General features: G+C 52.7%; 1 protein-coding gene across 1 annotated transcript in view; it reads left to right on the top strand.

Moving 5' to 3' along the window:
• The first annotated feature begins 2,203 nt into the window (after nt 1-2,203).
• POLR3H (RNA polymerase III subunit H) overlaps nt 2,204-22,037 on the top strand; it is a 36,860-nt gene continuing 17,026 nt past the window's right edge. Inside the window, exons 1-2 of the mRNA XM_069737029.1 lie at nt 2,204-2,334; nt 6,571-6,699. Of these exons, the coding sequence (XP_069593130.1) occupies nt 6,589-6,699 (111 nt within the window). The 5' untranslated portion in view covers nt 2,204-2,334; nt 6,571-6,588. The remainder of the gene's footprint in view (nt 2,335-6,570; nt 6,700-22,037) is intronic.

Below are 22,037 nucleotides of genomic sequence, written 5' to 3'. Positions count from 1 at the left end.
GGCATCCGTAGAAGGCTACATGAAAACTGTTGAATATCACAAGGGGAACTCCTAATCAGAGCAAAGGCATTGTAGCAGTCACATGACCAACCCATCAGACTCCAGATGTAATATTCAATGTAAGCAGACCCATCAGCATATACAAGCAAAGTGCAGCATGCGTTAACTGGAAATGAGGTGCAACAAACCACAGACTGACACGGCAGGTGCAGAGAGGAACGGCTGGTATACAGACTGACATGGCACCTGCAAGGAGGTACGGCTAGTATACAGACTGACATGGCAGGTGCCCTGGAAGGCACAAGCAGAACAAATGGATACAGGCAGGTAGTAGCAGGTACTCACAGCCAGGGACCTGAGAAGTACCACGCGTACTGACTAAACTTGTTGCTCAGACAACTCCCATCAGGTGGAGATGCCTTAAATAATGTGTTTCCCAGCTGGGGACACTTTAGGATGGCATGCGCTGTCCCTTTAAGAAGGAGGGAGCGCGTGTGTGCCCTAAGCACAGTTCCTGGGGATCTGCAGGTAGTGCACAGACCTCGGGCAGTAGCAGCAGGAAGTTAGGGCCATGGCAGTGAGTTGGCGTCCCTACCGGGGAAGGGAGGAATCGTGCAGGAATGCCGACACTACAGTAAATAACATATATTCCCAATGAAAAACATTTAAGTTTATGGGTGCAAAGTGAAAAAATATGGAAAAGTTCACAGGGTATGAATACTTTTTCAAGGCACTGTGTATGTGAATATAGACTCTATATTATAGTGCAAGCCATTTCTATGCACACCTACAAATAGCTCTACGATGCTGGTCGGTTTCTTATTCAGCAATTTATTTTTTTTCTGTTTTTTATAGGTTTAACAATAAAAAATAATCATCACAATAATAACATACAATGCAGCGAGGTGCCCCGATGTGAATACACTTAAAAACAGCAACAAAAATTATAAAACTGGCACAAAAATGGGCAACAAAGGGCGTTAATCAAGGGGTTAAATGACTTTGGGCCACTGATAACACACTGCAGACAGGGAGCCCCACATCAAAACCAGGTCTCTCCAGCCTGACCCAAATGGGTTCTGGGCATCAGAACTGGCATCAAAGTGGGCAGTTGATTTTGGCCATTTGAATCTGTAACTGGCGTTTTTAAGGGGTTAAAGGGAACCTGTCACACCCAAAATCGAAGGTGAGCTAAGCCCACCAGCATCAGGGGCTTATCTACAGCATTCTGGAATGCTGTAGATAAGCCCCCCGATGTATCCTGAAAGATGAGAAAAAGAGGTTAGATTATACTCACCTGGACGGGTGGTCCGATCCGATGGCCCAGCCTGTATCCATTCATTCTTCTTATGCCTTCCAGCGCACCTGCCATGCCAGTCTGTATACCAGCCGTACCTCCTTGCAAATGCTGTGCCAATCTGTATACCAACCGTTTCTCCCTGCACCTGCCGTGTCAGTCTGTGGCCTCTCTGACTTTTCCCTGCGCCTGCGCACTGCAGTACTTTGCTCTGCCCTCAACAGGGCATACAAAGTACGCCTGCGCCGGAGCGTGAAGAAAAGAAGAGGACGTAATCTGATGAAGATGGGAGGCCCCGGACCGTGACACCCATCAGATCAGACCGCCTGCCCAGGTGAGTATAATCTAACATCTTTTTCTCATCTTTCAGGATACATCGGGGGCTTATCTACAGCATAACAAAATGTTGTAGATAAGCCCTGATGCCGGTGGCCTTAGCTCATCTTCCATTTTGGGGGTGACAGGTTCCCTTTAAATGACTTTGGGCCGCTGATCTCACACTAAGAATACATAGTGATGAACGCATCAAACCCAGGTCCCTCCAGCCTGGTCCAAATGGGTTCTGGGCATCAGAACTGGCATCAAAGTGGGTAAACAACCAAGTTTCACAGAGCTGACTAAGTAACTGAAGGTTTTTTATGGGTTATACTTATTCACATCTGGGAGAATTGGGTTTCAATGAATAGGACACCAACTTCAGTATGGTAATAGCTCTGCACCGTGTAATGAAGCACAGGCACATGTGGTTGTGTCCACACATATCCAGGTACGGGCAACTCTGCACCGCCAGCATTAGACTACGCGGCACACAGCAGCCTGCAGCACCTGTACTGTGTGACTACCACCAGCCCCACAGCTGCTCCGCTCTGCGCACACTCGGGTTACTAAACACAAGTGTCCGGACCAGGACTCCTCCCACACACGTGACGGATCACATGACCAAGACATCATGAAAGGTCCTTCACGTGTAGGATCCTGCGGCTTCATGAAATCGGTGACACGTCTGTAGCTGGAGGCTTAGAGGCTGCGGATCGCAGGTATGGCAGCGGCAGTGCACTGGGTGATCCTCCGGGTGTGCAACTGAAGCGGCGCTGCCGTCCACGCTGCTCTTTCCTTCTCCGCACTGCCCCCCCACCGTCTGTGCCCCCGTCCACGCTGTCCTTTCCTCTTCTGCGCTGCCCCTCCCCCGCTGTCTGTGCTGCCCCTCCTGCCGTTCAGACTGCCCCTCCCCCGCCGTCCTCGCTGCCCCTCCCCCTGTCGTCTGCGCCGCTGTCCACGCTGCTCTTTCCTCTTCTGCGCTGCCCCTCCCCCGCCATCTGTGCTGCCCCGCGTCTGCCCTGCCCCTCCCCCGCCGTCTGCTGCCCCTCCCCCGCCGTCTGCTGCCCCTCCCCCACCGCCTGTGCTGCCCCTCCCCCGCCGTCCGCGCTGCTCCTCCCCTGCCGTCTGCGCTGCCCCTCCCCGCCGTCCGCTCTGCCACTCCCCCGCCGTCCACTCTGCCCCTCCCCCGCCATCTGTGCTGCTCCTCCCCGCCGTCCACTCTGCCCCTCCCCCGCCATCTGTACTGCCCCTCCCCCGCCGTCCACTCGGCCCCTCCCCCGCCATCTGTGCTGCCCCTCCTCCGCCGTCCGCTCTGCCCCTCCTCCGCCGTCCGCTCTGCCCCTCCCCTGCCGTCCGTTCTGCCCCTCCCCCGCCGCCCTCTGCTCTTTCCTCTGCGTAGCTGATTCTTTATTAGAGCGATTTTCAGTATAATAATGTAACTATCAGAATCGGTGCAGAGACGTCACGTGACGTCAGAAGGGTGAACTGGTTTTGGTGAGTGACTGCAGTGAGAACCCCAGGACCCGCAGCCATTGTACAGTTTCTCAGCACCGCAGATGTCTTGTTAACCCATTCTGAGAGCTGCACCGATTTTCTTACTTCGGGTTTAATCCACAGTGTCCGGAGCCGCCGGGTGAATTCCACCTTCTGCCATTTTACTCCATGAACTAATTTGCCATGAATTGTGACACATATTTGGGTGCGCTCTGCAGCATTATCGCTGTGACATTCACCGTATGCAGCATAAAGGGTTAAATCCACTGCTATTCTGTTCAAGAATCTACATGTGGGTTGTGGCAGAAAATGCCGGTATGTGTGAGCACAGCCATAGGTGGATCCGAGCACAGCCATAGGGGGATCCGAGCACCACGGGGGATCCGAGCACAGCCATAGGTGGATCCGAGCACAGCCATAGGTGGATCCGAGCACAGCCATAGGGGGATCCGAGCACAGCCATAGGTGGATCCGAGCACAGCCATAGGGGGATCCGAGCACAGCAATAGGGGGATCCGAGCACAGCCATAGGGGGATCTGAGCACAGCCATAGGTGGATCCGAGCACAGCCATAGGGGGATCCGAGCACAGCCATAGGTGGATCCGAGCACAGCCATAGGGGGATCCGAGCACAGCCATAGGGGGATCCGAGCACTGCCATAGGGGGATCCGAGCACCACGGGGGATCCGAGCACAGCCATAGGGGGATCCGAGCACCACGGGGGATCCGAGCACAGCCATAGGGGGATCCGAGCACAGCCATAGGGGGATCCGAGCACAGCCATAGGTGGATCCGAGCACAGCCATAGGTGGATCCGAGCACAGCCATAGGGGGATCCGAGCACAGCCATAGGGGGATCCGAGCACAGCCATAGGAGGATCCGAGCACAGCCATAGGGGGATCCGAGCACAGCCATAGGAGGATCCGAGCACAGCAATAGGGGGATCCGAGCACAGCAATAGGGGGATCCGAGCACACCGCTGCATGTATGTCTGCTCAGAGGGTATGTAGATTGTGGTCAGATCCTCCAGAGATGGTGAGAATCGAATGCCATTCCACCTGCCCTGACAATGGTCTGCGGGCACTGTACCACCTCTCACCTGCCCTGGCAATGGTCTGCGGGAGCTGTAAATCACTTTATGAGCTTGCCACTTGGATTTTTGCCCACTCCTCAATGCAAAACTGCTCCAGCTCCTTCAAGTTAGATGGTTTCCTCTGGAGAACAGCAATCTTCAAGTCTGACCACATATTGCCAATTGGATTAGGATCTGGGCTTTGACTAGGCCACTCCAAAACATTTACATGTTTCCCCTTAAACCACTTCAACTTGTATTGTTGGAAGGTGAACCTCTGTCCCAGTCTCAAATTACTGAGAGACTGAAACAGCTCCCTGTCCCTGCTGGCGATAAACATCCCCACATGATGCTGCTACCACCATGTTTCACTGTGGGAATGGTGTTCTTGGGGTAATAAGTAGGTTTCACTAACCGCCAAAATGCAATGATGCTAATTACATGAACCAAGCAATTCCTAATGCTCGGATTGTCGTAATGAGTATAATGAGAAATCCAAGCATTTTTCCGGCAGACCCTACAAGAAGGTTTGGACGGCAGTGAAAATATTGAAATGGATGGAAAAAGTGCTGAATGGAAGGAGAATAGCATGGGGAAGACCCCATGAATCATCTTGGACTCCCATATGGCTGCTGCTAACAGTGGCGTCACACTTTTAACCCAACTTTAAGGACTGATGATGAATCATTAAAAATCAACGAGAGATTGACGTTTACAGGAAAAAATGTTCAGAAACATTCTTTCCTGTACAGTGACTTGTATTTAAGTCAAAATTTAAGAAGAATTGGAAAAAATAATTTAAGTAAATCAAAATTGATTTTTTTTTTAATAAAAAAAAAATTGGAAATTTCAGTGTAATTTATGAAGGAAGCAAAAACTGCCAAAAAGTAGATGGACAATGGACTCAGATTCACCCTGTATTAAACGTAAAGTAGAGATCCATACACATTCTGTTCAAATTGTCATGCACTCCTACACTTGTAAAGGCTATGCACTAAGTGCAAAGCCTGCCAAAAATTACAAGCAAAGTCATCCATACACCCTTGAAGGCAACAGCTGTAGTGCCTCATTCATATATTATGAACAAAGTGTAGTAGTGGTACTCCTACACTCATAAAAGCTTTACACACAGTGCAAAGCCAAAAAATATAAGGAGGGTCACCCATATACCCTTGAAGGTACCAAATGGAGTGCCTAATAAAAAAAATTAAGAAATTGTAGTTGCTCTACTCCTACACTCATAAAGGCTTTGCACAAGTTGCAAAGCCAGGAAAGAATAATGAGGGTAATACAGTTATCCTATTCAGGTGTTCGCTGCTTCTTCTCCTTCCTTGGGAGGCTGGGGGGACTGCCTCCATCTGTTTCCTGGAGCTTGATTCCCAGGTGCCTGGGCTGTAAGGCAATGTGCTCACGTTGCGGATTCGTGTGCGGATTCTTACGCAGCATTTTTGAAAAATCCGCTGGTAAAGTGCACTGCTTTTTACCTGCGGATTTACCGCGGGTTTCCTGTGTGGATTTCACCTGCGTTTTTACGCCTGCAGATTCCTATTGACGAGCAGGTGTAAAACGCTGCGGAATCCGCACAAAGAATTGACGTGCTGCGGAAAATAAAACGTAGAGTTTCCGCGCAGTATTTTCTGCAGCATGGGCACTGCAGGTTTGGTTTTCTATAGGTTTACATGGTACTGTAAGCCACATGGAAAACTGCTTCATATCCACAGCAAAATCTGCAACGTGTGCACATACCCTTAGTGACCTGGCTTTGGGTAGGGCTGGTGCCCCCGACATATAAAAAAGGGGTCCAGCCCCCTGTGTCGCCTGCACCATCTCCAGCTTCCACATTGGAGATGGGGAACCTCAAGGATAGTTTGATCTCTCAGGGGTGGTAACCCCATCTCGAGGAGCCTCTCTCATGATCATTTCGCCAGAAGGGTTCACCCTGCTCCCTTCCTTCTCAGATCACACCTGCCGCATACCAGCGATGTTACCCTCCGTTTTGAGAAACGTGGCCCTGTTCCAGCCATCAGCTCTTGCAGCCTTTGAGGCACACGTTCCATCTTTACTGCCCGCTGGTTGTACACGATGTGATGACAGGTCCAAAACTGTTCTATGGACCCCCCATCACTGCTGTCTGTCATACGTAACTGCCTCCCCCTGGAATTCCACCTCTCGGTACCTTGCGGCTAGCGCATGTCTCCAGCCATGGTCCTGGCTCTCCTCCTCTCTTCCGACCAGCCTAGGCCCTGCAGTTTGCTCACCAGTTGCTGGATCCTGGCTCTTCTAAAACCTTGGCACAGTACTGTGTAACATATATATGTTAATGTATATGTGTTTGCACCTATATTTTATATTCTATTTTTGTGTTTTGCTTTTTTCTGTATTTGCAGCCCAGGTCAGCTTCCACTATGTTTGTCCTTGTAGAGATGGTGGACACTGTGCGGACTACTCCATGGCAGTTTGAACGGAAACTAAATGACTCAATCTCTGAAGAACTCAACAAGAAATTGGCCAATAAGGTAAAATATGTTGGCAGTTCCCTTTTGGGATGAGGATGATTGTGAGATTAATTTAGCTGCCCATGTACATGAGTTAGCAGTCAGCCGATGGCCTATGAGGCTGACCCGTGAAATAGGATCATGTGTTTTTAAAGAGAAGACCGATGTTGGCCATTGTGTATTTCCCAATCTGATATTTCTCTTCACCAAAATCATCTACTTTTTTTATCATAGAAGAAGAGTGGGCACTCACCATCTGCTAATATTCAGTCTTTATTATGACCACACTAGATGGTGGCCCGATTCTAACGCATCAGGTATTCTAGAATATGCATGTCCACGCAGTATATTACACAGCCCACGCAGTATATTGCCCAGCCACGTAGTATATTGCCCAGCCACGTAGTATATTGCCCAGCCACGTAGTATATTGCCCAGCCACGTAGTATGTAGTATATTGCCCAGTCACGTAGTATATTGCCCAGTCACGTAGTATATTGCCCAGCGACGTAGTATATTGCCCAGCCACGTAGTATATTGCCCAGCCATGTAGTATGTAGTATATTGCCCAGTCACGTAGTATATTGCCCAGTCACGTAGTATATTGCCCAGCGACGTAGTATATTGCCCAGCCACGTAGTATATTGCCCAGCCACGTAGTATGTAGTATATTGCCCAGTCACGTAGTATATTGCCCAGCGACGTAGTATATTGCCCAGCCACGTAGTATATTGCCCAGCCACGTAGTATATTGCCCAGCGACGTAGTATATTGCCCAGCCACGTAGTATATTGCCCAGCCACGTAGTATGTAGTATATTGCCCAGCCACGTAGTATGTAGTATATTGCCCAGTCACGTAGTATATTGCCCAGCGACGTAGTATATTGCCCAGCCACGTAGTATATTGCCCAGCCACGTAGTATATTGCCCAGCCACGTAATATATTGCCCAGCGACGTAGTATATTGCCCAGCCACGTAGTATATTGCCCAGCCACGTAGTATGTAGTATATTGCCCAGCCACGTAGTATGTAGTATATTGCCCAGTCACGTAGTATATTGCCCAGTCACGTAGTATATTGCCCAGCGACGTAGTATATTGCCCAGCCACGTAGTATATTGCCCAGTCACGTAGTATATTGCCCAGCGACGTAGTATATTGCCCAGCCACGTAGTATATTGCCCAGCCACGTAGTATGTAGTATATTGCCCAGCCACGTAGTATATTGCCCAGTCACGTAGTATACTGCCCAGCCACGTAGTATATTGCCCAGCCACGTAGTATATTGCCCAGCCACGTAGTATGTAGTATATTGCCTAGCCACGTAGTATGTAGTATATTGCCCAGCCACGTAGTATATTGCCCAGTCACGTAGTATATTGCCCAGCGACGTAGTATTCAGCACAGAGCCACGTAGTATATTGCCCAGCCACGTAGTATATTGCCCAGCCACGTAGTATGTAGTATATTGCCCAGCCACGTAGTATATTGCCCAGCCACGTAGTATATTGCCCAGCCACGTAGTATATTGCCCAGTCACGTAAGTATATAACACTGCCCACGCAGTATTTAGCAGTGTGTGCACCATATCCCTGTTAAAAAAAAAAAAAAAAAGTAATTAAAATAAAAACCAGTTATATACTCACCACTGGGATCCAGCGAAGCTGTGTGATGCGGCCGCCATCTTCCGTTCCCAAGATGCATTGCGAAATTACCCAGATGACTTGCGTAAGTTCGCAATGCATCTCTGGGAACGGAAGATGGCAGCCGGTGCAAGCGGCTCAGCGGACAACGAGGGTGAGTATAGCAGGTTTTTTGTTTTTTTATTATTTTTAACATTACATCTTTTTACTATTGATGCTGCCAACGCAGCATCAATAGTAAAAACTTGGTCACACAGGGTTCATAGCAGCGGATATGGAGTGCGTTACCGGCGGCATAACGCGGTCCGTTACTGCTGGCATTAACCCTGTGTGAGCGGTTATTGGAGGGGAGTATGGAGCGGGCACTGACTGCGGGGAGTATGGAGCGGGCGCCGGGGACACTGACTGCGGCCAGCGGGGAGTATGGAGCGGAGCGCCGGGGACACTGCGGGGAGCGGGGAGTATGGAGCGGGCGCCGGGGACACTGACTGCAGGGAGCGGGGAGTATGGAGCGGGCGCCGGGGACACTGACTGCAGGGAGCGGGGAGTATGGAGCGGGCGCCGGGGACACTGACTGCGGGGAGCGGGGAGTATGGAGCGGAGCGACGGGGACACTGACTGCGTGGAGTATGGAGCAGGCGGCGGGCACTGTGACTGTAAGGGAGGGACTAATCGGACTGTGCCCATCGCTGATTGGTCGCAGCAGCCATGACAGGCAGCTGCCGAGACCAATCAGCGACGCGGGATTTCCGTTACGGAAGTTGAGGACAGAAAGACGGAAGTACCCCTTAGACAATTATATATATAGATGTCAATTGCAGGAACAGCAGTGAGAAACGTGATATCACAAGACGACGGCCGTTTTGCGTTGGCGTGCTTCCACGGGTCTTGATCAAGTTGTCACAGTTGTCACTCTTGCGCTATCAGCCCCGGCTGATTTTGAAACTGATCTGGGCAGATTAACCCTTTAAAAAATCCTTAAATACCGCTATCAATCACTAAAGCTGTATATAATGAGTTGAAAGACGCTCTATGGCAGGATCAAACTTCCCCCACCGTGATCATAATCGTGGGTGCCTACCATTAACATGGTACCCTGTGGTCATCGGATGACCCCAGATTCCAGTGGCCTGTAAGATCAAGCTAAAAGCCGGGTCCCACAGCCTGAGTCAGTGAGACACTGACAGTCATACACTGCAGTACACGAGTGCTGCAGTGTATGAGACCAGTGATCAAAGTAAAAATTATACATGTCCCACAGTTGGAGTTCGTGAAAAAATAAATTGCATAAAATTTGTAAAAAGGTTAAAAAAAAAATGCAGAAAAAGTGCACTTAAATCGAAAATTTCCTTTTACCACTAAAAACGCAGCCTTTATGATAAAGCAAAAATAAACAGAAAAACCTAATTGGTATTGCCGCATCCAGAACTACCCAATCTATAAAACGGCACGTTATTTATTGCATACGGCAAACGCCATACAAGAAATAAAATGCACCTTTTTTCATCACACTAACACAAAAAATGTAATAAAAAGCGTTCAAAAAGACCTATGTAAAAAAAAATGGTATAAATGAAAATGCCAAGCTGTCCCGCAAAAAAACAAGCCCTAATATGTCTTATTCAGCAAAAAAATAAAAAAGTTCCAGCTCTCAGAGTATGATGATGCAAAAGTAATTACATTTTGGCAGAATATTGTTTTTATTCTGTAAAAATAGCCAAGCGTGGAAACACTATATAAACCTGCTATCGCTGTAATCATACTGGCCCGACGAATAAATTGGTCTTATTATTTTTACTGCATAGTGAACGGCACAAAAAAATTAAAACAATTTATTTGCTGAGGTTTTGTTTATTCTGTGTCTAAACAATCTGAATAAAAAGTGATAAAAACATGTTAGGTGCCCCAAAATGGTACCTAAAAACCTCTAATTTGTAGCACACAAAATAAGCCCTCATACAGCTCTGCTCGCCAAAAAATAAAAGTTACATTCTTCAGAATATGGTGATGGAAAAAACTATTTTTTTTTTTTTTTTAAAAAAGGCATTTTTACTGTGCGAGAGAAGTAAAACGTGAAATTTTTTTATATAAATCTGATACCGCTGTAATCGCACCAACCTGAAGAATAAAGTTGTGTAATTGCTTATACCGTACTAGGGAAAAAATAAATATGGTAACTAAGAGCTATTCTTGTACTGCTGTCTATTTGTTCATTCTACCTCCTAAAAATCGGAATAATGCTCGAATCACATTTATCCTGTGTATAAATGCCAAAAACTGCGATTCAGACAACACCCACCAAAGAAACCGCTAGCTTACGAGGCAGAGTCACTTTCTATTCTGTCCGGTCTGTGTTCCGGCAGTGTCCCATCATTTGACGTGTCTTTTTAGCGCGCTAGTGTGGTCGACCAAAGTTCTGTTAAAAAAGATGTATGGTAGTAAGAAATGATACATGGGACATTTTCTATCAAACTTGGCGACCTTGGATAGACCTGGATGTTAATAGTAACCTGGAGCAGACCTTATTATTATCCTTACTAGCTATTGAACCCGTTCTACGCCCGGGTGGCGAGCATTTATATTGGTATATGGTCTCCATCCTGGTATGTGCTGCTCCATCCTGCGCCCCCATCCTGTCATGTGCTGCTCCCATCCTGCGCCCCCGTTCTGTCATGTGCTGCTCCCATCCTGCGCCCCCGTTCTGTCATGTGCTGCTCCCATCCTGCGCCTCCATTCTGTCATTTGCTGCTCCCATCCTGTCATTTGCTGCGCCCGTTCTGTCATTTGCTGCTCCCATCCTGCGTCCCCGTTCTGTCATTTGCTGCTGCCATCCTGTCATTTGCTGCTCCCATCCTGCGCCCGTTCTGTCATTTGCTGCTCCCATCCTGCGTCCCCGTTCTGTCATTTGCTGCTGCCATCCTGCGCCCGTTCTGTCATGTGCTGCTGCCATCCTGCGCCCGTTCTGTCATGTGCTGCTGCCATCCTGCGCCCGTTCTGTCATGTGCTGCTGCCATCCTGCGCCCGTTCTGTCATGTGCTGCTGCCATCCTGCGCCCGTTCTGTCATGTGCTGCTGCCATCCTGCGCCCGTTCTGTCATGTGCTGCTGCCATCCTGCGCCCGTTCTGTCATGTGCTGCTGCCATCCTGCGCCCGTTCTGTCATGTGCTGCTGCCATCCTGCGCCCGTTCTGTCATGTGCTGCTGCCATCCTGCGCCCGTTCTGTCATGTGCTGCTGCCATCCTGCGCCCGTTCTGTCATGTGCTGCTGCCATCCTGCGCCCGTTCTGTCATGTGCTGCTGCCATCCTGCGCCCGTTCTGTCATGTGCTGCTCCCATCCTGCGCCCGTTCTGTCATGTGCTGCTGCCATCCTGCGCCCGTTCTGTCATGTGCTGCTGCCATCCTTCGCCCGTTCTGTCATGTGCTGCTGCCATCCTGCGCCCGTTCTGTCATGTGCTGCGGCCATCCTGCGCCCGTTCTGTCATGTGCTGCTCCCATCCTGCGCCTCCATTCTGTCATTTGCTGCTCCCATCCTGTCATTTGCTGCTCCCATCCTGCGTCCCCGTTCTGTCATTTGCTGCTGCCATCCTGTCATTTGCTGCTCCCATCCTGCGCCCGTTCTGTCATTTGCTGCTCCCATCCTGCGCCCGTTCTGTCATTTGCTGCTCCCATCCTGCGTCCCCGTTCTGTCATTTGCTGCTGCCATCCTGCGCCCGTTCTGTCATGTGCTGCTGCCATCCTCCGCCCGTTCTGTCATGTGCTGCTGCCATCCTGCGCCCGTTCTGTCATGTGCTGCTGCCATCCTGCGCCCGTTCTGTCATGTGCTGCTGCCATCCTGCGCCCGTTCTGTCATGTGCTGCTGCCATCCTGCGCCCGTTCTGTCATGTGCTGCTGCCATCCTGCGCCCGTTCTGTCATGTGCTGCTGCCATCCTGCGCCCGTTCTGTCATGTGCTGCTGCCATCCTGCGCCCGTTCTGTCATGTGCTGCTGCCATCCTGCGCCCGTTCTGTCATGTGCTGCTGCCATCCTGCGCCCGTTCTGTCATGTGCTGCTGCCATCCTGCGCCCGTTCTGTCATGTGCTGCTGCCATCCTGCGCCCGTTCTGTCATGTGCTGCTGCCATCCTGCGCCCGATCTGTCATGTGCTGTTGCCATCCTGCGCCCGTTCTGTCATGTGCTGCTCCCATCCTGCGCCCGTTCTGTCATGTGCTGCTGCCATCCTGCGCCCGTTCTGTCATGTGCTGCTGCCATCCTGCGCCCGTTCTGTCATGTGCTGCTGCCATCCTGCGCCCGTTCTGTCATGTGCTGCTGCCATCCTTCGCCCGTTCTGTCATGTGCTGCTGCCATCCTTCGCCCGTTCTGTCATGTGCTGCTGCCATCCTGCGCCCGTTCTGTCATGTGCTGCGGCCATCCTGCGCCCGTTCTGTCATGTGCTGCTGCCATCCTGCGCCCGTTCTGTCATGTGCTGCGGCCATCCTGCGCCCGTTCTGACATGTGCTGCTGCCATCCTGCGCCCGTTCTGTCATGTGTTGCGGCCATCCTGCGCCCGTTCTGTCATGTGCTGCTGCCATCCTGCGCCCGTTCTGTCATGTGCTGCTCCCATCCTGCGCCCGTTCTGTCATGTGCTGCTCCCATCCTGCGCCCGTTCTGTCATGTGCTGCTGCCATCCTGCGCCCGTTCTGTCATGTGCTGCTGCCATCCTGCGCCCGTTCTGTCATGTGCTGCTGCCATCCTTCGCCCGTTCTGTCATGTGCTGCTGCCATCCTTCGCCCGTTCTGTCATGTGCTGCTGCCATCCTGCGCCCGTTCTGTCATGTGCTGCGGCCATCCTGCGCCCGTTCTGTCATGTGCTGCTGCCATCCTGCGCCCGTTCTGTCATGTGCTGCGGCCATCCTGCGCCCGTTCTGACATGTGCTGCTGCCATCCTGCGCCCGTTCTGTCATGTGTTGCGGCCATCCTGCGCCCGTTCTGTCATGTGCTGCTGCCATCCTGCGCCCGTTCTGTCATGTGCTGCTGCCATCCTTCGCCCGTTCTGTCATGTGCTGCTGCCATCCTGCGCCCGTTCTGTCATGTGCTGCGGCCATCCTGCGCCCGTTCTGTCATGTGCTGCTCCCATCCTGCGCCTCCATTCTGTCATTTGCTGCTCCCATCCTGTCATTTGCTGCTCCCATCCTGCGTCCCCGTTCTGTCATTTGCTGCTGCCATCCTGTCATTTGCTGCTCCCATCCTGCGCCCGTTCTGTCATTTGCTGCTCCCATCCTGCGCCCGTTCTGTCATTTGCTGCTCCCATCCTGCGTCCCCGTTCTGTCATTTGCTGCTGCCATCCTGCGCCCGTTCTGTCATGTGCTGCTGCCATCCTGCGCCCGTTCTGTCATGTGCTGCTCCCATCCTGCGCCCGTTCTGTCATGTGCTGCTGCCATCCTGCGCCCGTTCTGTCATGTGCTGCTGCCATCCTGCGCCCGTTCTGTCATGTGCTGCTGCCATCCTGCGCCCGTTCTGTCATGTGCTGCTGCCATCCTTCGCCCGTTCTGTCATGTGCTGCTGCCATCCTGCGCCCGTTCTGTCATTTGCTGCTCCCATCCTGCGCCCGTTCTGTCATGTGCTGCTGCCATCCTGCGCCCGTTCTGTCATGTGCTGCTGCCATCCTGCGCCCGTTCTGTCATGTGCTGCTGCCATCCTGCGCCCGTTCTGTCATGTGCTGCTGCCATCCTTCGCCCGTTCTGTCATGTGCTGCTGCCATCCTTCGCCCGTTCTGTCATGTGCTGCTGCCATCCTGCGCCCGTTCTGTCATGTGCTGCGGCCATCCTGCGCCCGTTCTGTCATGTGCTGCTGCCATCCTGCGCCCGTTCTGTCATGTGCTGCGGCCATCCTGCGCCCGTTCTGACATGTGCTGCTGCCATCCTGCGCCCGTTCTGTCATGTGTTGCGGCCATCCTGCGCCCGTTCTGTCATGTGCTGCTGCCATCCTGCGCCCGTTCTGTCATGTGCTGCTGCCATCCTTCGCCCGTTCTGTCATGTGCTGCTGCCATCCTGCGCCCGTTCTGTCATGTGCTGCTGCCATCCTGCGCCCGTTCTGTCATGTGCTGCTGCCATCCTGCGCCCGTTCTGTCATGTGCTGCTGCCATCCTGCGCCCGTTCTGTCATGTGCTGCTGCCATCCTTCGCCCGTTCTGTCATGTGCTGCTGCCATCCTGCGCCCGTTCTGTCATTTGCTGCTCCCATCCTGCGCCCGTTCTGTCATGTGCTGCTGCCATCCTGCGCCCGTTCTGTCATGTGCTGCTGCCATCCTTCGCCCGTTCTGTCATGTGCTGCTGCCATCCTTCGCCCGTTCTGTCATGTGCTGCGGCCATCCTGCGCCCGTTCTGTCATGTGCTGCTGCCATCCTGCGCCCGTTCTGTCATTTGCTGCTCCCATCCTGCGCCCGTTCTGTCATGTGCTGCTGCCATCCTGCGCCCGTTCTGTCATGTGCTGCTGCCATCCTTCGCCCGTTCTGTCATGTGCTGCTGCCATCCTTCGCCCGTTCTGTCATGTGCTGCTGCCATCCTGCGCCCGTTCTGTCATTTGCTGCTCCCATCCTGCGCCCGTTCTGTCATGTGCTGCTGCCATCCTGCGCCCGTTCTGTCATGTGCTGCTGCCATCCTGCGCCCGTTCTGTCATGTGCTGCGGCCATCCTGCGCCCGTTCTGTCATGTGCTGCTGCCATCCTGCGCCCGTTCTGTCATGTGCTGCTGCCATCCTGCGCCCGTTCTGTCATGTGCTGCTGCCATCCTGCGCCCGTTCTGTCATGTGCTGCTGCCATCCTGCGCCCGTTCTGTCATGTGCTGCTGCCATCCTGCGCCCGTTCTGTCATGTGCTGCTGCCATCCTTCGCCCGTTCTGTCATGTGCTGCTGCCATCCTGCGCCCGTTCTGTCATTTGCTGCTCCCATCCTGCGCCCGTTCTGTCATGTGCTGCTGCCATCCTGCGCCCGTTCTGTCATGTGCTGCTGCCATCCTTCGCCCGTTCTGTCATGTGCTGCTGCCATCCTTCGCCCGTTCTGTCATGTGCTGCTGCCATCCTGCGCCCGTTCTGTCATTTGCTGCTCCCATCCTGCGCCCGTTCTGTCATGTGCTGCTGCCATCCTGCGCCCGTTCTGTCATGTGCTGCTGCCATCCTGCGCCCGTTCTGTCATGTGCTGCTGCCATCCTGCGCCCGTTCTGTCATGTGCTGCTGCCATCCTTCGCCCGTTCTGTCATGTGCTGCTGCCATCCTTCGCCCGTTCTGTCATGTGCTGCTGCCATCCTGCGCCCGTTCTGTCATGTGCTGCTGCCATCCTTCGCCCGTTCTGTCATGTGCTGCTGCCATCCTTCGCCCGTTCTGTCATGTGCTGCTGCCATCCTTCGCCCGTTCTGTCATGTGCTGCTGCCATCCTGCGCCCGTTCTGTCATGTGCTGCGGCCATCCTGCGCCCGTTCTGTCATGTGCTGCTGCCATCCTGCGCCCGTTCTGTCATGTGCTGCTGCCATCCTGCGCCCGTTCTGTCATGTGCTGCTGCCATCCTGCGCCCGTTCTGTCATGTGCTGCTGCCATCCTTCGCCCGTTCTGTCATGTGCTGCTGCCATCCTTCGCCCGTTCTGTCATGTGCTGCTGCCATCCTGCGCCCGTTCTGTCATGTGCTGCGGCCATCCTGCGCCCGTTCTGTCATGTGCTGCTGCCATCCTGCGCCCGTTCTGTCATGTGCTGCGGCCATCCTGCGCCCGTTCTGACATGTGCTGCTGCCATCCTGCGCCCGTTCTGTCATGTGTTGCGGCCATCCTGCGCCCGTTCTGTCATGTGCTGCTGCCATCCTGCGCCCGTTCTGTCATGTGCTGCTGCCATCCTTCGCCCGTTCTGTCATGTGCTGCTGCCATCCTGCGCCCGTTCTGTCATGTGCTGCGGCCATCCTGCGCCCGTTCTGTCATGTGCTGCTCCCATCCTGCGCCTCCATTCTGTCATTTGCTGCTCCCATCCTGTCATTTGCTGCTCCCATCCTGCGTCCCCGTTCTGTCATTTGCTGCTGCCATCCTGTCATTTGCTGCTCCCATCCTGCGCCCGTTCTGTCATTTGCTGCTCCCATCCTGCGCCCGTTCTGTCATTTGCTGCTCCCATCCTGCGTCCCCGTTCTGTCATTTGCTGCTGCCATCCTGCGCCCGTTCTGTCATGTGCTGCTGCCATCCTCCGCCCGTTCTGTCATGTGCTGCTGCCATCCTGCGCCCGTTCTGTCATGTGCTGCTGCCATCCTGCGCCCGTTCTGTCATGTGCTGCTGCCATCCTGCGCCCGTTCTGTCATGTGCTGCTGCCATCCTGCGCCCGTTCTGTCATGTGCTGCTGCCATCCTGCGCCCGTTCTGTCATGTGCTGCTGCCATCCTGCGCCCGTTCTGTCATGTGCTGCTGCCATCCTGCGCCCGTTCTGTCATGTGCTGCTGCCATCCTGCGCCCGTTCTGTCATGTGCTGCTGCCATCCTGCGCCCGTTCTGTCATGTGCTGCTGCCATCCTGCGCCCGTTCTGTCATGTGCTGCTGCCATCCTGCGCCCGTTCTGTCATGTGCTGCTGCCATCCTGCGCCCGTTCTGTCATGTGCTGCTGCCATCCTGCGCCCGTTCTGTCATGTGCTGCTGCCATCCTGCGCCCGTTCTGTCATGTGCTGCTGCCATCCTGCGCCCGTTCTGTCATGTGCTGCTCCCATCCTGCGCCCGTTCTGTCATGTGCTGCTGCCATCCTGCGCCCGTTCTGTCATGTGCTGCTGCCATCCTGCGCCCGTTCTGTCATGTGCTGCTGCCATCCTGCGCCCGTTCTGTCATGTGCTGCTGCCATCCTTCGCCCGTTCTGTCATGTGCTGCTGCCATCCTTCGCCCGTTCTGTCATGTGCTGCTGCCATCCTGCGCCCGTTCTGTCATGTGCTGCGGCCATCCTGCGCCCGTTCTGTCATGTGCTGCTGCCATCCTGCGCCCGTTCTGTCATGTGCTGCGGCCATCCTGCGCCCGTTCTGACGTGCTGCTGCCATCCTGCGCCCGTTCTGTCATGTGTTGCGGCCATCCTGCGCCCGTTCTGTCATGTGCTGCTGCCATCCTGCGCCCGTTCTGTCATGTGCTGCTGCCATCCTGCGCCCGTTCTGTCATGTGCTGCTCCCATCCTGCGCCCGTTCTGTCATGTGCTGCTGCCATCCTGCGCCCGTTCTGTCATGTGCTGCGGCCATCCTGCGCCCGTTCTGTCATGTGCTGCTGCCATCCTGCGCCCGTTCTGTCATGTGCTGCGGCCATCCTGCGCCCGTTCTGACATGTGCTGCTGCCATCCTGCGCCCGTTCTGTCATGTGTTGCGGCCATCCTGCGCCCGTTCTGTCATGTGCTGCTGCCATCCTGCGCCCGTTCTGTCATGTGCTGCGGCCATCCTGCGCCCGTTCTGTCATGTGCTGCTGCCATCCTGCGCCCGTTCTGTCATGTGCTGCTGCCATCCTGCGCCCGTTCTGTCATGTGCTGCGGCCATCCTGCGCCCGTTCTGACATGTGCTGCTGCCATCCTGCGCCCGTTCTGTCATGTGCTGCGGCCATCCTGCGCCCGTTCTGTCATGTGCTGCGGCCATCCTGCGCCCGTTCTGTCATGTGCTGCTGCCATCCTGCGCCCGTTCTGTCATGTGCTGCTGCCATCCTGCGCCCGTTCTGTCATGTGCTGCGGCCATCCTGCGCCCGTTCTGTCTTGTGCTGCGGCCATCCTGCGCCCGTTCTGTCATGTGCTGCGGCCATCCTGCGCCCGTTCTGTCATGTGCTGCGGCCATCCTGCGGCCTTTCTGTCATGTGCTGCGGCCATCCTGAGCCCGTTCTGTCATGTGCTGCTGCCATCCTGCGCCCGTTCTGTCATGTGCTGCTGCCATCCTGCGCCCGTTCTGTCATGTGCTGCGGCCATCCTGCGCCCGTTCTGTCATGTGCTGCGGCCATCCTGCGCCCGTTCTGTCATGTGCTGCGGCCATCCTGCGCCCGTTCTGTCATGTGCTGCGGCCATCCTGCGTCCGTTCTGTCATGTGCTGCTCCCATCCTGCGCCCGTTCTGTCATGTGCTGCTCCCATCCTGAGCCCGTTCTGTCATGTGCTGCTGCCATCCTGCGCCCGTTCTGTCATGTGCTGCTGCCATCCTGCGCCCGTTCTGTCATGTGCTGCTGCCATCCTGCGCCCGTTCTGTCATGTGCTGCTGCCATCCTGCGCCCGTTCTGTCATGTGCTGCTGCCATCCTGCGCCCGTTCTGTCATGTGCTGCTGCCATCCTGCGCCCGTTCTGTCATGTGCTGCTGCCATCCTGCGCCCGTTCTGTCATGTGCTGCTGCCATCCTGCGCCCGTTCTGTCATGTGCTGCGGCCATCCTGCGCCCGTTCTGTCATGTGCTGCTGCCATCCTGCGCCCGTTCTGTCATGTGCTGCTCCCATCCTGCGCCACCATTGTATTATATGCCCCCCGCTCCAGTGTGTATGCCCCCGAATGCTGCTGCCATATAATAAAAAAAAAAATACCATACTCACCTATCGTCCGGCTCCACTGCAGGTATGTCTTCAAGAAAATGGCGCCGGAAAGCGGGGACTGCGCAGGCGCCGATTCCGGCAGCAGGAATCGGCGCCTGCGCAGTCCGCGCTTTCCGGCGCCATTTTCTTGAAGACACACCTGCAGTGGAGCCGGAGTGTGTCTTCAAGAAAATGGCGCCGGAAAGCGCGGACTGCGCAGGCGCCGATTCCGGCAGCAGGAATCGGCGCCTGCGCAGTCCGCGCCCTCCGGAGCCGGGAGCAGAAGAGCCGGGAGACGGAGCCGCAAGCAGCGCTGGAACCGGGAAAGGTGAGTATACTTACCCTCCCTCCTGGCGGTCTCTGACTCTCCGGTGGAGATCGCGGTATGCGTTCAGTGCTTACGCATACCGCGATCTCCCGGGAGCGTCGCTCTGTGAGGCCCAGACTGCGCCAGCGCTTGCGCTTGCGCAGTCTATAGAGGCTTCGGACAGAGTGACGCTCCCAGCGTTATATTATAGATGATGGTTTTGACTCTATTTGCACTCATTCCTGTTGCATAATGCTCAATGGCTATTTAACCCCCCCCCCCCCTCCTTATGTGTTTTCCTTCTTTGTCTATGTCTTACTGTTTTATTGTTTACTTTGAATAAGTTTAGTCGTTCCTTTTATACGACTCATGTCCTTATGTTACATAACTTACAATTGAACGATAATCCCTTGCAAGGGAAAATTACTGTTAAATTTTATTGAGAAAATAAAAATCTATTGAAACTAAAAAGATGTATGGTAGTCAGGTCACCTGGTAGGCAGAATTCCCCTATGTCTACAGCTCGCATGGAGGAAGGCTGAGCAGCCATTCATGAACCAAACAAAAAACGGACTAAATCCAGCAAGCAACTGTGTCCAGATAAAATATAGCTTTTAATGAGCCATATAGAAAAGGATTACTATGGTGTTCCACAAAAAATGAACGCAGCACATTACAGCAGCATACACATAATGCAGCGTTATAACCAACGCGTTTCGACTACTGTCTTAATCATGGTATCCTAATAAGCCTTATTCTGGAAACTTTAAAAAAATTATGTACCCCAACATTTTGCCAATAAAAACCCAAACTCATCCTGCATAAAACCAGCCCCCACTCAGGTCCGTCATCTGTCACTGGAACTATAGGGTGTTCTCATGTCACTGGTAGAACAAACTGGAAAAAATACATGGCTCCCATCCCCTCCAATAAAATCCAGTGAATTCTGAGCTCCAAATTCCAACTGCGGCCATCGGGAGCCTAAGCCACAGTAAGCGGCCACATGTTTGGCATTACTGTAGTGGGGAGGGTAAACTTAACAATTTACGGGGTTCGGATCAATATACGGGGGCACTATACAGTATGGGGGCACAATGTGGGTACTAGACTGGCAGATTTTCAATTCTCAAGAAAAAAAGCCTGGTGTGGATGTTACTAAATAGTTACTGCAGCCGTAGATGAATTCATTGAGAGGTTCAAATTCTACAGTGGGGTCACTTTGGGGTTTTCTGCTGTTCTGACACCTTTGGGGCTCTGTAAACTATTACAGCAAAATCTGTGCTCCAAATAGTGTTCCTTCCTTCCCAGTCCTGGTGTGTGGCCTTTCAGTAGTGTCTGACAATTATGTGGGGCAGCATCACGTTTGGGAGAAATTGCACAATAAATTGTGGGGTCCAATTTCACCTAAAACCCTTGTGTACCTGACAAATATGCAACAATTAAAATAATTGCTGTATTTTTCGGATTATAAGACACACTTTTTTCCCCAAATTTGGGGGGAAAATGGGGGTGCGTCTTATGAGGATATTCCTTACCGTTGCCATAGGCTGGGATGAGGAGGTGTCCGGTGCTGTGGGGTGTCCAGTGCTGCGAGGGCTCTGCCGACATTTTGTGAGAGGCAAAGCCCCCCGCAGTTCCATGGTTTCCTATGCGGTGGACTCCGAGAAAATGGCCACCGGGGGGGAGGCGCATTCGCAGATAGAGAGCTCGGCACCAAGATCTCAGGAGATGAGCAGCACCACCGGAGACAGCCACAGCAGCACCAGACAGCCGCAGCACCGGAAACCAGCAGCATAACCGGACACCCGAAGCGGCGCACCACACATCGGAACACCCCCTCATCCCAGCCTGCGACCTGCAGCATCACCCCACTCCTGCCTCCTCCAGCAGCGACCCTGGGACCCCGCTTCACCGCAGCCACCACCCCCGGTAAGCAATAAGACTGATGGATTATAAGAAGCACCACCGTTTAATTAAAATAAACAAAAAAAAAATCCCATTTTTCTCCTCAAAATTTGGGGTGCGTCTTATAATCTGAAATATACGGTGCATTTTTACCACTAAAATGTCATATTTCCATTTCCCAATATTATAAAATTCTGTGAGGCATTATAGGTTCAAAATACTCACCTCACCCCTAGAAGAATTCCTTTAAAAGTCAAGTTCGCTATATGGGGTCACTTGTGGGGTGTTACTGGTGTTCTGGCACCTCAGGGGTTCAGCTGATTGAGCACAATCTATTCAGACGGCATCTGCCAAGTAGTGCTCCTTCCTATCCAATCCCTGCCGTGGGCTCAGACAGTAGTGTATTGCCACATATGGGGCACTGCCAGCTTCAGTAAATATTACATAAATTGTGGGGTCCAAATTCTCCTACTATCCCTCAAGTAAATATAAATTTGGTGCTAAAACAATATTTTAGTGGGATTTTTTTTTTTTCACATCTAGATGTTAAAGTTTTGTGAATTACATGTAGGTTAAAAATGCTCTGTACATCCTTAAATGAACGCCTTGAGAGGTCTAGTTTAAAAAATGGGGTCACTTGTGGGGGGGTTTCTGCTTTTTTAGCATGTCAGGGGCTCTGCTAATGCAAGATGGTGTTCCCAATCTATTCCAGACAAATTTACGCTTCAAAAATCAAATGGCGCTCTTTCCTTTCTGAGCCCTGCCATGCGCCCATACAGCCGATATTGACCACATATGGGGTATCTTTGTGTTCAGAATAAATTGTGTAACAATTTTTGGGGTCTGTTTTTTCCTATAATCTATTGTGAAAATTACAAATTTGGGGCTAAAACAACATTTTAGCAGAAAAAACTTAATTTTCACTCTCAAATCCACATTTTAAAAATTTTTGTGAAGTACTTATGGGTTCAACAAGCTCAACACCCTTGATGGGTTTAGTTTTCAAAATGG

Source organism: Ranitomeya imitator, chromosome 8 (genome assembly GCF_032444005.1).
Source record: "Ranitomeya imitator isolate aRanImi1 chromosome 8, aRanImi1.pri, whole genome shotgun sequence".
Classification (NCBI taxonomy): Eukaryota; Metazoa; Chordata; class Amphibia; order Anura; family Dendrobatidae; genus Ranitomeya; species Ranitomeya imitator.
Note: the sequence above shows the minus strand (reverse complement) of the source record. Positions and strands in the feature narration are given on the sequence as shown.